The 15,342-nt window shown below is 56.6% G+C and overlaps 1 protein-coding gene across 2 annotated transcripts; it reads left to right on the top strand.

Moving 5' to 3' along the window:
- Positions 1–2,963: 2,963 nt before the first annotated feature.
- ELF3 (E74 like ETS transcription factor 3) lies at positions 2,964–7,425 on the top strand. 2 transcript variants are annotated; one of them, XM_036909541.2, is made up of 8 exons: positions 2,964–3,126; positions 3,470–3,691; positions 3,923–4,018; positions 4,207–4,326; positions 4,520–4,609; positions 4,764–4,880; positions 5,797–5,992; positions 6,620–7,425. In XM_036909541.2, the coding sequence occupies exons 1-8, from the start codon at positions 2,964–2,966 to the stop codon at positions 6,732–6,734; spliced, it is 1,119 nt and encodes a 372-aa protein (XP_036765436.1). In that variant the 3' UTR covers positions 6,735–7,425. The 2 variants fall into 2 exon arrangements, with proteins under 2 accessions (XP_036765436.1, XP_057364109.1); XM_057508126.1 differs by lacking the exon at positions 4,764–4,880.
- Positions 7,426–15,342: the final 7,917 nt, after the last annotated feature.

The raw sequence follows: 15,342 nt of genomic DNA, 5'->3' as shown, positions 1-15,342 counted from the left end.
AACCCTGTCGGTATGAGACCCGTAAGCATTGAGGCGCTGCGAGGCAGCGTTCCGGACCTCCTGTGCTGGAAGCTGGCTGCGGGCCTGGGCCAGCTGTGTGGGGAGGGCAGGGCATTGGGAAGGCCCCTCCCCGCTCCCCAGCGGCCTTGACCACTCTCGGGAACTTCCCGCCCCACCCCATTCCCCCCAAGGCACTGCCTGCCCGGCTCAGTCTTTCCCACCTACTTGGGCAACATCGCTGGCTGTTATGCTACTGAAGGGATTGCAACTTGGACGTAAAGTGCTAGCGTGTAGGAATTCCTTAACTCAGCCCCGTTTCTACTGTGAAGCCCCATGAAGGCAAGGGAGCAGACCCTTTCTCATTCTCCGTCGTCTCATCCCACCCTCTGGAGCCTTAGCCAGGTGTTCTCCGGGGCCAGGGAGCCCGGGAGCAGCCCTGGGCTAGAAGCCGGTTCGCCTGCATTCCAGGGCTGGGGCTGGCCGGAGGGTGTGCCTGCCTCAGGCTCCTTCGGGGAGGCCCCCTGAAGGGCTGGGGAAAATCCTGCTCCCAGAGCCTGACTCGCCTGCCACCCCTGGCCCAGTGCTGGGGGCCCAGGACCTTAACCCTCTCTCCTACACACCCAGTAGTTTCAGGGACAAGGAGGGTGAGAAGCAGATGCCCTGCGAACTTCTTAGTCCCCGGGGCTGCCGAGGTAAAGGGGCCGCCCTGGAGGTGGAGTCACCTTAGCTGCTGAGCCGTTCCACCCACTGAGGCTGCGTTTGGCCATGAACAGCCCAGAGCTGTGGCATTAATGAAGGATATGAGGAAAGAGATACTTTTAGACACATGAAAAACTAGATTTGGAAGACAGTTTAGGGATTATGAAGCCGAAACCTTGTTTTTATAGATGAGGAAATGGAATTACTGATCCCATAGTTGGGGTGACCCCCAAACACCAGTCCTGCATCCTGACTACCCCTTGCTGCCACCCCACAGTGTCTCCAGTGGGTCTATCAGACACGGTCCCCTGTGTTGGAGGCCGAGTTCATACAGAGCACCACACATAGGAAGGGTTCACTTTGCCCATAGAGAGGGCAAGGCCTCTGGAGTTGGGGGACCCCAGAGCCAGGCACATGGCGTAGGGCAAGAGCACTGCTGGTGGATTTCAACCTCAGCTCCGTGCTTACTAGCTCCAGGCAGCCGGGCGAGTCATCCAGCCCCTCTGGGCTGCAATTTTCTCATCTGTGAAATGGGGGTAGCCATACATTCCTCACTCTGTGTGTGTGTGTGTGTGTGTGTGTGTGTGTGTGTTAAATGGAGACTAGGTTAGATACATTCCTCACAGGGTGTGTGTGTGTGTGTGTGTGTGTGTTTCCTCACAGGGTGTGTGTGTTTCCTCAGGTGTGTGTGTGTGTGTGTGTGTGTGTGTGTGTGTGTGTGTGTGTTAAATGGAGACTAGGTTAGATACATTCCTCACAGGGTGTGTGTGTGTGTGTGTGTGTGTGTGTTTCCTCAGGTGTGTGTGTGTGTGTGTGTGTGTGTGTGTGTGTTAAATGGAGACTAGGTTACAGGTGCCTGGTAGATGGTAAATTAATACTAAGCATCCCCTTTTCTCTTTGAGTGACGTGACCCAGGTAGTCAGGCTTCTGACCACTAGAGGGTAGCAGGCGATACTGGTAAACTGGGCCCAGGGAGTGGAGATCAGGGGAGAGACCAGGTAGAGGGGTCAGCATATCCACGGAAGGCTCGTCAGGGTCCGAGGGAAGAACTCTGCTAGTCAAGTCCTTCCAGAAGTGGCTGCAGCAGCTGTGACTTGGATGGCGTCTGGGCAGGCCAAGAGTGCCAAGATCTTGCCAACAAAGTAGATGCCAGCCAGTGGGCCCAACAGTGGGGACTGGGGATGCTGGGGCCAGGGGCTAGGCCAGCAGGCGTGGCCCCACCCAGGAACCCATGAATATTCCCTTTGGACACCCTTCCAGCCTGAATCCCTGGCATTCTAGGAAAAACCCCCAACCTTAAAATCTTCGCACCCTAGCAGGCGTCCTTGTCCTCAGATCTCCAGACATTTCGGGGGGCTAGCAGCATTTCCGATCCAGTTCCCCACTCCACAGCCCATCCCTGCCCTGGCCTTCAGAGGAATTTCCTGAGCCAGAGGGTGGCCGAAAGTACAGATGCCCACCCCAGTGGCTCTCCCGCCACCCACCCAGGCCAGTACCCTGTGCCCAACCCCAGAGGGTGCAGGATGACAGATTCGGACAATGATTAAACCAGCTGGGCCAGATTTCCCAGCACCGCCTGCTAGGATCCCGGCCAAGTGGCACAAAATATGCAAATCACCTGGGGCCAAGAGCCCAGTCTAAAGGCCAGGAAATCCCCTCCGTCCAATGAGCCAGCAGCTCGGGTTACCGCTGGGGCGCGCAATAAAGGCCCGCGCGCGGGGAGGAGCTCCCGCTGGCCTCTATTTAGGGAGGGTGGGGGGGAGCGTGGCTAGACGCCTCCGCGTTACCTGGTCGGTCTCCTTTCCTCCTGGATTTCTCTCTGGCTGCTGTCCCTTAAACCTGCCTGACTGCCGCACCCGCTCCCGCCACTCTGGTAGGACCGCCACCTGCCCTTGGGAAATTTTGAGGAAGGGGCTAGTGGATTTGTAGTTCTAAGCCTCCCCCCCACGGCTCTGCAGTGTAGAACCCCCTCCCGGGCAGGAGTGTAGGCGGAGGGGCGTCCTGAGGGTCTGAGAGCCAGGAACTGAGCCTGGGAGGGACAGTGTGGCCGTGACTGACAGTCGCACCCAAGGACCCAGGTGGGCTGAGGAGGGAGCCCAGCAGGAGGCCTGGGCACCGCCCCTGCCGCCCCTGCAACCCCCAGTCCTGAGGTCTCGGAGCCAGTGTTGAGGCTCCTGCCGCCCCAGGTTGGCTAGAACAGAGCTGGAAGGGGAGAGGAGGACCCTGGCCCCTCATCAGCCTCACCTCTCTCCCCAGGTAGCCTCATGGCTGCAACCTGTGAGATCAGCAACGTTTTCAGTAACTACTTCAGTGCCATGTACAGCTCGGAGGACCCTACTCTGGCCTCTGTTCCCCCCGCTGCCGCCTTTGGGACTGATGACCTGGTACTGACCCTGAGCAACCCCCAGATGCCACTGGAGGGCACAGGTGGGTCTCAGCAGGCTGGGCTGGGTTGTTTGGGGGCAGGGGAGACATGCTCTAACAACCTGTTAGATAAATGGGGTGTCGGGCGGGGAGTAGGGCCTCCCGAGCAGATTCCAGGGCGAGGGGTCGGGTGACCTGGAAAGGCTGAGGTGTTAAGGGTCTTGGGGGCTGAAACTGGCCGAGGTGCCAGGCAAGGCTGTGTGGAATACCACTCCCGGCCCCTTCTCCTGGGCGAGTCCGCTGAGAGGTGAGGGGGTCACACAGGAATCCCAAGTGGGTGCCAGGACTGGGCTGTAGGGGTCTGCAGGGTGGACTGAGTCGACGTCATGTGCCCGGCCCCTTGTAGAGAAGGCCAGCTGGTCGGGGGAGCAGCCCCAGCTCTGGTCAAAGGCCCAGGTTCTGGACTGGATCAGCTACCAAGTGGAGAAGAACAAGTACGACGCGAGCTCCATCGACTTCTCGCGGTGCGACATGGACGGGGCGGCGCTCTGCAGCTGCGCCCCCGAGGAGCTGCGTCTGGTCTTCGGGCCCCTGGGGGACCAGCTCTATTCCCAGCTGTGGGACCTCAGTGAGTCTAGGCACGGGTGCCACTGGGCCCCAAGACTGGAGCGGGGAGGCCTGCCCCCTGCCCTTAACTCCCTAGCTTGGGAGGCTGGTCAGGGATTGGCCCCAGAGCTCAAGCCAAGGTCAGCATGGCTGTGGGAAGGACCTGGAGCCCCAGGCCAGGGGGCACAGCCAGAGAGAGAGTCCCTGGGGGTGGGGGACACCGCCTGGCCTTGACCCCTCATTTCCTCCTCAGCTTCCAGCTTTCCGGATGAACTCAGCTGGATCATGGAGCTGCTGGAGAGGGACATCAGCCCCTTCCAGGGGACCCCCGGAGACCCAGGCCCCTTGGGTGAGGGGACGTCCTTACTCCTTCAGTGGCCTGTCCCGCCGTGTGTTTGTCCCTCCCCAGAGCACAGAGCTGACCCTCCCTCCCCAGACACGTCTTCCCAGCTAGGGAAACCGGCAGCCCACCAGACCCGCAGGGAGCCTCTGCCTGGCCCTCCGAGCCCAGTCTGAGCTCTCACCTCCTCTTCCCAGACCAGGGAAGCCCCTTCGGCCAGGACATGTTAGAAGACTGCCAGCAGGCCAGCCCCTGCTACCGGGGCAGCTATGGCACGGGAGCCCCCTCCCCAGGCAGCTCCGACGTCTCCACCCCCGGTGAGCACCCCCGTCTGGGCCACCGCCTCCCTTTCCCCCAAGTGGCCCTGAGCCTTGGGTTCCCAGCGCCGGAACCCAGGCCTTCTGGGCGGAGCCGGAGCTGGCTGGACAGTGTGTCCTCAGAGCCTCAGCAGCAGGCCCGTCACACAGGAGTGGGCTGGTGGGGCACTGACTCCCGCCCCGCCGCCTCTAGGGACTGGCACCTCTCAGAGCCCGCGCTCCTCAGACTCTGGTGCAAGTGACATGGACCTGGACCCCTCCGACAGCAAGCTCTTCTCCAGTGGTGAGTGGGGGGGCCTCCTGGTCCCCAAGGGGCTGTGCCCAGGGGCCCGGCCCTTCCGCTCATCTCCACCATCCGCAGGCTTTTCCTATAGAGGGGCTGCCCGCCGAGTGCCCCCACCTCTCTGTGCCCTGACGCTCCACCTCCCCTCCCACAGATGGCTTTCCTGACTATAAGAAGGGGGATCCTAAGCATGGGAAACGGAAACGGGGCCGGCCTCGAAAGATGAGCAAAGAGTCCCGGGAGTGCCTGGAGGGCAAGAAGAGCAAGCATGGTGGGCTTCCCAGCGGCGGGAACCTGGGGGGCGGGCGTCCCTGCGGCCGGCTGCTGCTCCTCTTCCTCCTCCCAAGCCTGCGGCCCTCTGCACTGCTGCTGGCGGCTGGCTCTTCGTTAGGACTGTGCGCCGGCCAGGGCTGTATGGGGGTGGTCACACCTAATTCAGAGTCCGCTTGGTGGTCCTGGAGTAAATCCGAGGCCCCGGGAGGAAGGCCCATGGGGTAGTCTGGGTCTGCTGACCACCCACGGTCCGGCCTGCCTGCCGGGACACCCGTGGGTGTGAGGAGGGAGGCAGGCTAGTGAGGCTGGGAGCACCGAGGAGCCACAGTGGGCTCAGGCGGAGGACAGGGCCTCGGCTGCTGGACTTGCCCCCTGGGCGACGTGCAGGGAGCGGCCCTTCCACCACCACCTCTGCACCCGCCGGCCGTGGGCCTGAGTGTGCAGCTGCTGGGAAGCTCAGGAGACCACCCCAAGCGCTTTCTCGCCTCTGTGCTCTCACGCATGCAGCCCCCTCCTGCACACAGTAGGCCTGGTGGTTTTTTTCCCTGTCTTCGGGGGCTCACTTTTCCAGGCAGCTGTCCCTTGTCCCTGGGGCTGGGGCCAGCTCTGTGCTCCTGCACTTGCCGAGCTCTCACCACCTGTTGGTGTGTTTGTTTTGTAACTGGGGCCCCCACCAAGCTGGGGGCTTCTCGAGACAGGAGTGTGTCTGCATCAGGCTCATATCCCAGCCAGACATTAATTTGGTCAATGTTTGAGTGAGCCAAACGTCTGCGCTGTGTGAGATACGGCCCTCTTCCAGCTGGGCAGGCGAGAGGGCAGTGGCCTTTAGGACCTGCTGCATCCCTGGGCTGGGCGGGCCACCTGGCCCAGGGGGACAGGACCACCGGCCACTGACTAGGACTCTGGCTCCGTAGCCCCCAGAGGCACCCACCTGTGGGAGTTCATCCGGGACATCCTCATCCACCCGGAGCTCAACGAGGGCCTCATGAAGTGGGAGAACCGGCAGGAGGGCGTTTTCAAGTTCCTGCGGTCCGAGGCTGTGGCCCAGCTGTGGGGCCAGAAGAAGAAAAACAGTAGCATGACGTACGAGAAGCTGAGCAGGGCCATGCGGTAAGCGGGTGGCCGCGCCCGGGGGCCTGCCGGCCTGCCCCCACCCTGCTGCTGCCAGCAGGTCTGAGGCTGTGAGTGGGGCTGGTAGCAGCGTCTGCTTACGTCACGGGTAAAATGCTGTAGCGCGGAGAAGGCGGCGCCTGGCATGTGGTGAACGCCAGATCTCTTCCGACGGTGCTCCTCTGTGTTATCTGCAAGGCTTTCCCAAGGGACACCTACCTGCGGGAGGACCCTTAGCAAGGTGTCCATCCAGACCTGGCATCCGCTGCTGCAGCAATTAAGATGCTTGTCTGTGGACCTCAGTTTCTCCTCAGTCATCGCGAAGGTCCCTTCCAGGCCTAAAGTCATGTTCATGTTGGGTTCATGATAAGCCCAGAACACAGCCCTGAGATAGAAGCAAGGGCAGAACCAGGTACTCTGAACACAGGTCCAGGCCAAGTGCCGCCATGGGGCCAAGACGGCTCCTCTCTGCATTTCGGAAGAAGAGTTTCAGAAAGTAGGGCAGGTGTGGGTTAGTTGTGCTGAGCCAGTGGGACAGGTCACCTGAGGGGAACGGGGCCAAGCGGAGGGCGTGGGCAGCCCAGGGTGTTCCTGCCTCGGGGCCCCTGACCGCCCCTGTCCACCCAGGTACTACTACAAACGGGAGATCCTGGAGCGGGTGGACGGCCGGCGACTCGTCTACAAATTTGGCAAAAACTCCAGCGGCTGGAAGGAGGAAGAGGTTGTCGGGAGTCGGAACTGAGGGTCCAGTTAGACCCGGACCCAAACGCACGGACTTGCGGTCTGCAGCCCCTCCTGGGAGGACCGCCAGGCCCCCCGCATTCGGGTGTGTGCCCTGCTCTGCTGTGGAGAGAAGCGGAGGTCCCAGAACCTTGTCAGCCATCGCCCTGGGATCCAGGCCTGCGGCCATCCTCTCTGCCCCCCACTTGGGATCACAAGCCCTGGGCTTTGGAGTGACCTGGCTGCCGACTTGGGCTCAGTGCAGCTCCGTGTGTCTGGGGCCACCTCCGACCCAATCCAGACCCTGGCTGTGGACAGTGCCGTCCCCCCTGCAGATGCCTGGACTGAGCCACGGAGGCCGGGGGAGGCCGCAGGGCACCGTAAGCAGGGGGGACAGGATGGGGCCCTCCCTCACCTGCTCTCTGGACTGGCTTCCACCTCAGTGCTTGGACACCGCGGGCGGGGGTCAGAGCACTCCCTAATTTATGTGTTATAAATATGTCAGATGTACATAGAGATCTATTTTTTCTAAGACATTTCCCTCCCTTCTCTTCTCCCACTGAGTACCAGTGGCCAGACCGACTGTTCAGGTGCTCTGCTGGGCCAGTGGGTGTTGGGGCAGAGCCAGGGTCCTCAGGGTGCAGCCCCCAGCTCCTTTCTCCTGTGAATGGAGGCAGAGACCTCCAATAAAGTGCCTTCTGGACTTTTCCTAACCTTTGTCTTAGCAACCTGTGTACTGAAATTTGGCTTTCTGGATTGAATATGGTCATGGTGCAGCGGGAGGGCACCAGGGCAGGGGGATTTGCTGGGCTAGAGGTGAAGGCAGAAGCCGACTTGGGGTAGCAATGGCTTTACTACAGCAGGAGAGCTGGGTTTAGAGACAGGCTGGCCGGGGGCTGGAAGGGGATGCGTGAGAGACTTCATGTCAGCAAGGACGTGAGCTGTGCGAGCTGAGCAGCAGGCTGTCCTGCCGGCACGACACATTGGCTCTGCGACCCTGGCCAAGTCAGTCCTCTGTGGGCCTGCTTCCTTGCAGAGGACCTGCTTCCTTGCTGTAAAGCTGGGGTTTGGACCCGATGTTTTCTAAGACGTCTAGAATTGCATGTCTGGCCTTGTGGAATAGGTGCTTTTGCATTCCAGCCAAGTTGGCTGTGAGCTGAATATATGTAATATGAATCCTAGCTTTCGTTGTCTGACATGAAATCAGGGTGATGATCCTGTGGAGCGAGGAAACAAACAAAATGGAGAGGAATCCTTCGTGAGAAAGAACGGGGGAAGGAACAGACACGGACAGCCCAGTCTGTGCCCTGCTCTGTGCTAGATTCCATTTCACCCTATTTAATGCCCCCGTAGGAAGAGGATATTGGTCATTCCCATTTTACAGATGCGGAAGGTGAGCTTCAGTAGGGCCAGTGGCTCCGCCAGTGTCACCAGAATGTTTTTGGGGGCTGTCCTCTGGGCTGCCTCTGACTTGGTCCTCGGTGGATTCCAGAACTCTGCCACCCGACTGCACGCTGATAATATGTCTCGGTTTTAGGGAGGACATTTTACTGATGGGAGCTGAGCTGGTTGCAGGGTTCTTTATGAAGAATAAATACCTTCCAGTGGAAAGTACGTTAAGTTTGAGGCTTCAAATTCCAGAGAGCATGTTACAAAGCCATTTTGTAAATTTGAAATGGTATTTAGTTGTCTTAGAAATACCAGATTATTAGCTAAAGGATGTGGGTAAGGAAGAAGTCTTAGAAAAACGGGTGTGTGTATGTAAGAGGGGCTTGCTCTGGAATGGATCAAGGAATGATAGAAAAGGGGGGAAGTTGGTTGGGGAAAGTAATGGGGTCATGAAAGAACCTAGAATCTTCTGGGGCCATTTTGGAAGAGGTTTCCCTGCTGAAGTGTGTTAGCCAGAGACAGTAACGAGTAAGGGTTAGGTTAGCCCGGAACAGACCTGGCTTCCACGCTGGCCAGCCCACTTCCCAGCTGGGGATCCTGTGGCAATTTAGCCTAATAAGACCTCATTTCTTGAAAGTCAGTAGTGTGCTAGGCTCCCAGTTCCCTCACGCTGCCTGGGGGGCTGCCCTTGTTGCCCAGTCACCTCACCAGGAGTGGAGGACAAGCCTTGGGAGCCCAGAGCACACATGCACCACCTGCCTCGACCTTCGGGGTCTCAGCTCTGAAGAGGGATGCTGCCAGGGAGGGCCTGCTCGGCCAGAGCTGGGAATGCGGGCCAGGCCCTCACCCTCTGCCCCAGGGCAGGGAGCGGCTGTGCGCTGCACTCTGACCTTTGCGCGCCCTGTTCAGTTTATGAGGTGCTTTCCTCATCCCGTGATCCCAGCCCTTGAGGAGATGCGCCCCCATGCCCCTGGTGAGGCTACTGGCTGGCCAGGTAAGAGTCGGGCTAGAACCTTGCACACTGGCCTCCAGGTAGGAGCCGGGCAGCAGGACCCCTAGGCTGCGGGGCGATGGGGGCCCTGACTGGGTCAACACCTGGGCAGCCCTGGGGAGGGCCCCTCTGCACCTCACAAATGACAGGTTCCTCACTCAAGCAGTCTTCTGCCCCGACCCTGCTGTCCACCCCCTTCCCCCATCGGGACCCTGCAGAGCACAGGCTCAGACCCATAGGCTGGCCTTTCTCATCCCCCCCAGCGCCCTGTCTGTGGGTGTCAGCCACCTGTACCCCAACTCTCACCAGCCCAGGAGCCACTGGGGCCAGCCACCAAGGAGTCCCAGCCCTGCCTCTGGCCCAGGGGCTTTGGGTCTCCTTGGGCGTGGTCAGGCTGTTCAGACCTGCCCTGAGCTGCTGGTCACCTCTTATCTGCTTCTGTGGGGTCGGGCGTGCTGCCGGGCAGGTCAGAGGGAGGTCACCCCTCCCGTGTTTGGGTGTGTTTGGGTGTGCCCGCGGGGTGGGGGCACTGGGCTTCGGCCCTGGGGCAGTTCCCGGAATCCTGCTCACCTACCCTCTGGCCTACACCTCCCACCCAGTTTGGGGGAACCTAGCCTCTCTCCTGAGGGACCTGGGCAAGGTGGTTGCGAGGGATTTGCTCGAATCTGCACTTCCGCTCCAGTTATCTGTGCCCAGGGCTCCTTCCTTCACTGCCCGGGAGTTGCTGCAGCGAGAACTGGGGCTTACTCATCGCAGCGCCCTGCATGGCTCCTGGCACAGACAAGGTGCTCCACAAATATTTGTTGAACCGCCCTGTGACTGTCCCCACCTCTCCCTGCCCTGGCCACTGCCTGCCTTGTGCTGTGCACACACACACACTCACACTCCCTCACACACGCACTGGCACACACTGACACCTACACCCACACATCCTCACATCCACCACAGCCTCAGCCACCACTCACCCCTCCACCCACCCACCGAACCTCACACATCAGCCTCCAGCCCCTGCCCCTGCAGCGGGTCACACCCCCTGGCCCATCCCCCCTCGGGGGCCTACTGAGCCCCTCTTTGAAGCATTTCCTGACCTCCCTTCTGCCCTTTCTCCCCACCGGGCAGGCTCGGGGCTTCCCTGAAGTCAGGACCAGTTGTATAATTTGTAGGACCCAGTGCAAAGTGAAATCTCAGGCCCTTTTAACAATTATTAAAAATTCTAAAGTGGCCACAGCAGAGCACTAAACCAGGCTTGGAGCCCTTCCAGGCGAGCTCTCCTGGACTGCAAGGGATGCCCAGCCACACGCCATGGAGCTTTTTGAGTCTCACGGAGGCCCCCACCATGCCTTCTGATACACACACATCTGCCGTGATCATGAAAACATGAATAAGTTGCCAATCTTTTTTAAATCAGGAAAATTTTCACAGAGTAACTTGAATTTGTGGTTTCCCTTAAAAAGTCAGTTGGGACCACAGTGTGCAGAAACCCATTCATGCCGTCCCCTGTAGAGCTTCAAGTTCACCATATGGCCACTACACCATACATATGTGGCCCCAGAGGCGGGGAGTTTTTAACTCTTGGTCGAAAATGTCTATGCCTGCCTCCCCCCGTGGCTCCCCAGGTGGAGAGCTCATTTTGTAGCCCCTCTACCTGGCAGAACAAGGGCTTGCTGAGGATGCCAATAGCGAGTGGGTGATGGGATGGGGAAGGAACAGTCATGCTCGTGAGTATGGAAGCCCAGCAGCCCCTCTACTGTGAGGGCCGAGGATGGGTACCCACGCCCCTGATACTTATTAGGAGTACCAAGGTCTCTCATCTCCAAAGCTACATTAAGCACATGGCACATTGTGGGCATTATGCACACTGGAATAATGGCGCAAGACCTTCTGTGCTGGGCGTGGCTGCTTACCCCAGAGTGCCCAGAGATGCCACCAGTGCCCAGCAGCCCTGTCTCACCCTGGTACCTCTCTTCCTACAGAGGGAGGAGGTTTGGCAGAATTTCATTCATCTCTGCAGTAGCTCTTCATGTATTTCTTCTCTTACCCCTTCTCTTTTCAGGAAGAACAGTGCCCTAAATTAGTGTCTACATCATAATCGTCTACCAGCGATTTATAGAACAGAGTGCTAGATCCAGATGAACAAGTCCCACTTCATAGATGAAACTGAGGCTCAGAGAAGGACAGTGACATGCTCAAAGTCACACAGCATGCTGCTGGTGCAGAGCCTGAGCTTCAAAAACTGACTCCTAATTAAGCACCTATGAGGTGCTCAGCAATGTGCCAAGTTGGTGCTTCATACATAATTCATTCATTCCGTCAGTGAGTATTCACTGAGTGTCTGCTGTGTGCCTGGCTCTGTGCTGGATGCAGCGGACCCAGTAAGGAGGCGGTCACTCCGGGATTGTAGAAGGTCCAGGCTGGAGCCTAAGAAATTCCAAGGACATCTACATGATCTCCCAACAGCGTGCAAGGTAGGATGAGCCCCGCGTTTCACAGATGAGGAAACTGAGGCTTTGGAGAGGTTAAGAAACAGCTCACGTTTTCAGAGCTAGTAAGTTTAGGAAACCAGGCTTTGAACCCTGGCTTCCTGACCCTCTTTCCTCAACCCCACAGCTGACTGTGCTTTGAGATGCACTAAGTAACACGGATACCTCACAGCTGTGTGAGTGAAATCTCCCTCACTGGACACACGGTTTGAGAAGTGTCCTGCAGATGCCCAAAGGTGTGCTTGCATGGGAGTGGATTCAGTCAGAGATGCTTTCCAGGTACCCGATGATCGTATAGGAAGGGTGGAGAGTTTTCGGATTTGTGATCCTCACAGGGATGTTTCTTGGGAGCGTCACCTCCTCCTCCTCGTCGTGCGCTCCTCCTGTGCCGCCGCCTCTGCGTGCAGGGCTGGGCTGGGGCAGCAGCTGCAATTAGCCCAGCTCAGCCGCCCGTTACTGGAACCTTCGTGTCGACTCTGGAGTTGATCCTGGAAACCACACCCAGTGTCCCACATGACTCAGCCTCACCTGCCCACCTCCACACCTGCCAGCCTGGGTGTCCGGGCTGCCGCAGAGGGGAAAGTCCCAGCATCCTTGGGTCCATCCTCAGCTGCCCCACGTGTTTGCAAGGCAGGCTGGAATTTAGAGTCCTCAGATCATAAGCTGGTTCCTTGGCTGATTGCGAGCCAAGAGGGAATACTCCAGCCAGGGCAAATGCTGGGGTTTGGAAAAATAGAATGTCAGTGGAGGATGTGTTTTCTCTCTTCCCTATCATTGTTTGAAGTGCAAGCAGCTTAGCTTAAGACCATGAGAAATATTACCTTTCGTATATCAAACTGGCCAAGAATAAAAGGAATGCCCCTGAAGTCGAGAGCTGGTGAGGATGTGAAGAAACCAGAGCTCGCCATAAACCCTTGGTCTAGGTCTAGGTGTGAATTAGGAGACCCTCTCTGAAGAACAGTTTGACAGTTTGTTTAAAAGCCTTAAAAAGCATGCATACCTTTTTACACAGTGATTTCATGTCTGAGAATTTTTCCAAAGAAAATAATCGGATAGGTGCACAAAGGTATATGTACAAGGGCTCTCAACTGTGGTAGTGTGCTAAAATTGCAAGCAAATGGTAGCAGCCTAAGTGTCAATCAAAAGAGGATATTTGATCACATACTGGGCAGCTATTAAAGAGACCCTGTGCAGCTATATTTACAGACCTGTAGAGTTGTCCATAATATATTATTAAGTGGAGAAAAAAAGGGAAGTTTGCATTCATTGTGTATGGTACAATCCCACGTTTACAAAATGTTAGTGATTGTGTCTGGGTAGCAGTATGGAAAATAACTTCCTTTCTTCTGAAAAAAAATAGATTGTGTATATTTTACCACGAGAAAAAATTAAGCCATTTCCCATTTTGAAAGAAAAATAGGTATCAATGGGATTAGGAAGTTTCCAAGGGCTGTTACTTACATCTCTCCCGCATTAAAAAAGAAAATGTTGCCAGGGTGTTTCTTCTTCTCAATCACTCAGAGGCAAGAATTACTCCTTTCGATTGGTCTGGAAACCTTTGATTAGGACTTTGTCCAAAGGTTCACAGCAGATCATAATGTTCTGTTATTTATTCTTTCTTATCTCACCTGTACTGGGTCTTTGGATGAGCCCATTGAAGCTGTTGTTTATCTCTGGGTCCATTTTTTAATTTCTAGCACTTGTGTCTCTTTGACTCTGACAGTTGCCAACTCTACTGAAATCCCCCATCTAGTCCTGGATCTTGTCTACCGTTCCTATTGGGTTACCTCCGAATCTGGTTCTATCAGGTACTTTGTTGCTTGACAGTGGGATTTTTTTTTCTTTTGTATATCTCATACTTTTTAAATTAAATGCTGGACAACTGTGTGGAACAGTACAGACAGATAAATAGTATATATGGCTGGAAATGGGTACGGCTTTTCTGCTGGGCCATTAGTGTGTGTGTGTGTGTGTGCGTGTGTAAGGGCCTTGAGTCAGTCGGTCAGTTTAGTTGTTTGGGCTGTGCTGTTACTATGGGTGGCTGCCTGCTGTGCCCGTGGCTTCGCGTCCCTCCAGCATCACCCGTGCTGGGGGCTGGGTGTTCTCGGTGCTCCTGCTGCGCCCTCTGCTTTCGGCCTCTGTGCACCTGGGGCCCAGAAGGGCTCTCTCCGTGCTCTCTCTCTGGTGGGGTGGGGGGCACTGCTGCCATTTGGCAGTGTGGGCCTGCTGGCACCAGGGGGATCAGCTCAGGACGATCCTATTATCCCGGCCCAGGCTCTGCCTTAGGCAGGCCCCACGTGCCCGGATCTCAAGGGTGGGAATTTTTCAGTGATCGGGTCCCTCCTTCCTGCGGCCGCCAGTCTCTGCCTTGTGCCTATGGCTGGTCTCGTGTGGGGAAATTTCCTGCCTGTCCTACCGCTGAGGGAGACCTGGACTGTTTCTTAACCTTAACAGTACTGACATTTTGAACTGGCTAATTCTTTGATGAGGGGTCCGTCCTGGGTGTTGTACGATGCTCACCAGCATTGCTGACCTCTGCCCACCGAATGCTCACAGCACGCCCCTCTCTCCCGCTGCGACAGCCAAGAATGTCCCCAGACATCGCCCAGTGTCCTTGCCCCCCAGCCCTGCTCTCAGGCTCTCAGACTCTGGGTCCAGGACCTCTCTCCCTCTCTCCCTCTCTCTCTCTCTCTCTCTCTCTCTCTCTCTCTCTCTCTCTCGTCTTTGGCTGCTCTGGAGGGATGCCTGGCTGGGGCTCAGGCCTGCCACCGGCAGCGGGCAGCCCTCTCGCCCCTGAGCAGGCTGTCCAGCCTCCTGGGCCCCCGTGGAGCTCTGCCAGGAGTGAGGGGTAACACTGGGGATGGGCAGCTCCCAGGGGCAATATCCCGTCACGCTCTCCCCCAGTCGTCTCCCCCATTCATGAAGAATTTTAGCAAAGTTCTTCTCACCTGCCCGCCCCACAGCTGGCCCGGCTCTCCTGGGAAAGGCGTGTTGGTCTCGGGTTCTAGGTTTCTGCTTGGTTTCCCTGTGACCCCAGCTCTTTCTGATGGATTCAAGAAAAGTTATGATTTTGGAGTTTATCTGATATTTTTTGTTAAAGGGTGGAACGCCCTTTCAGCTTTCTGCATCCTAAGTGAGAAGACATCCTTCCCTAATTCTTTATCCGTATTGAGGCCACCATCTCACATAGGCTGTTCACATGGGTTCTCTTGGGGGGCTCTAGACCTCTTCGGTAGTCTTAAGAAAAGTAAAAGTCCCCCTCCTGTTCCTACTCTAAATGTACAGATATCTGCACAAGATCTCACCCATCAGTGGATTCTTCCTGACGTGTGCTTCATTTCTAGTGACTTATCCTCCAGATAGACTTTCTTTCGCATTGGTACAAGGAAAATCAATGCAGAATTCTTTGGAAAAAAAATATTGGAAACAAATTTTTTAAAAGTCACTTTATTGAGTGACTGTTATGTGCCAGATGTTGGTAGTATTTTACGTGAGCCAACTCCAAACCTTCACACCCGCTTTGAGGCACGTCTGTTTCATCCTGTTTCATTGATGAGAAAACCAAGATGCAGAGAAGCAAGGCCGAGTACTCGCGGTTTCACAGCTAGTAAGTTTAAAACTAGTGTTCAGACTCAGGCAATTTGATTTCAGAGCTTATGCGCTCAAGCATGATGTCTAAATATCTGCTCACAGAGTAGAGACTGGAGAAATTCAAATGAATTAAAAAGAACAGGTGGTTCTGCATAAATTTATGTGGATTTAGTGGACAG

This window comes from Manis pentadactyla, chromosome 9 (genome assembly GCF_030020395.1).
Source record: "Manis pentadactyla isolate mManPen7 chromosome 9, mManPen7.hap1, whole genome shotgun sequence".
NCBI lineage: Eukaryota > Metazoa > Chordata > Mammalia > Pholidota > Manidae > Manis > Manis pentadactyla.
This window is presented reverse-complemented; position numbering and strand designations above follow the sequence as displayed.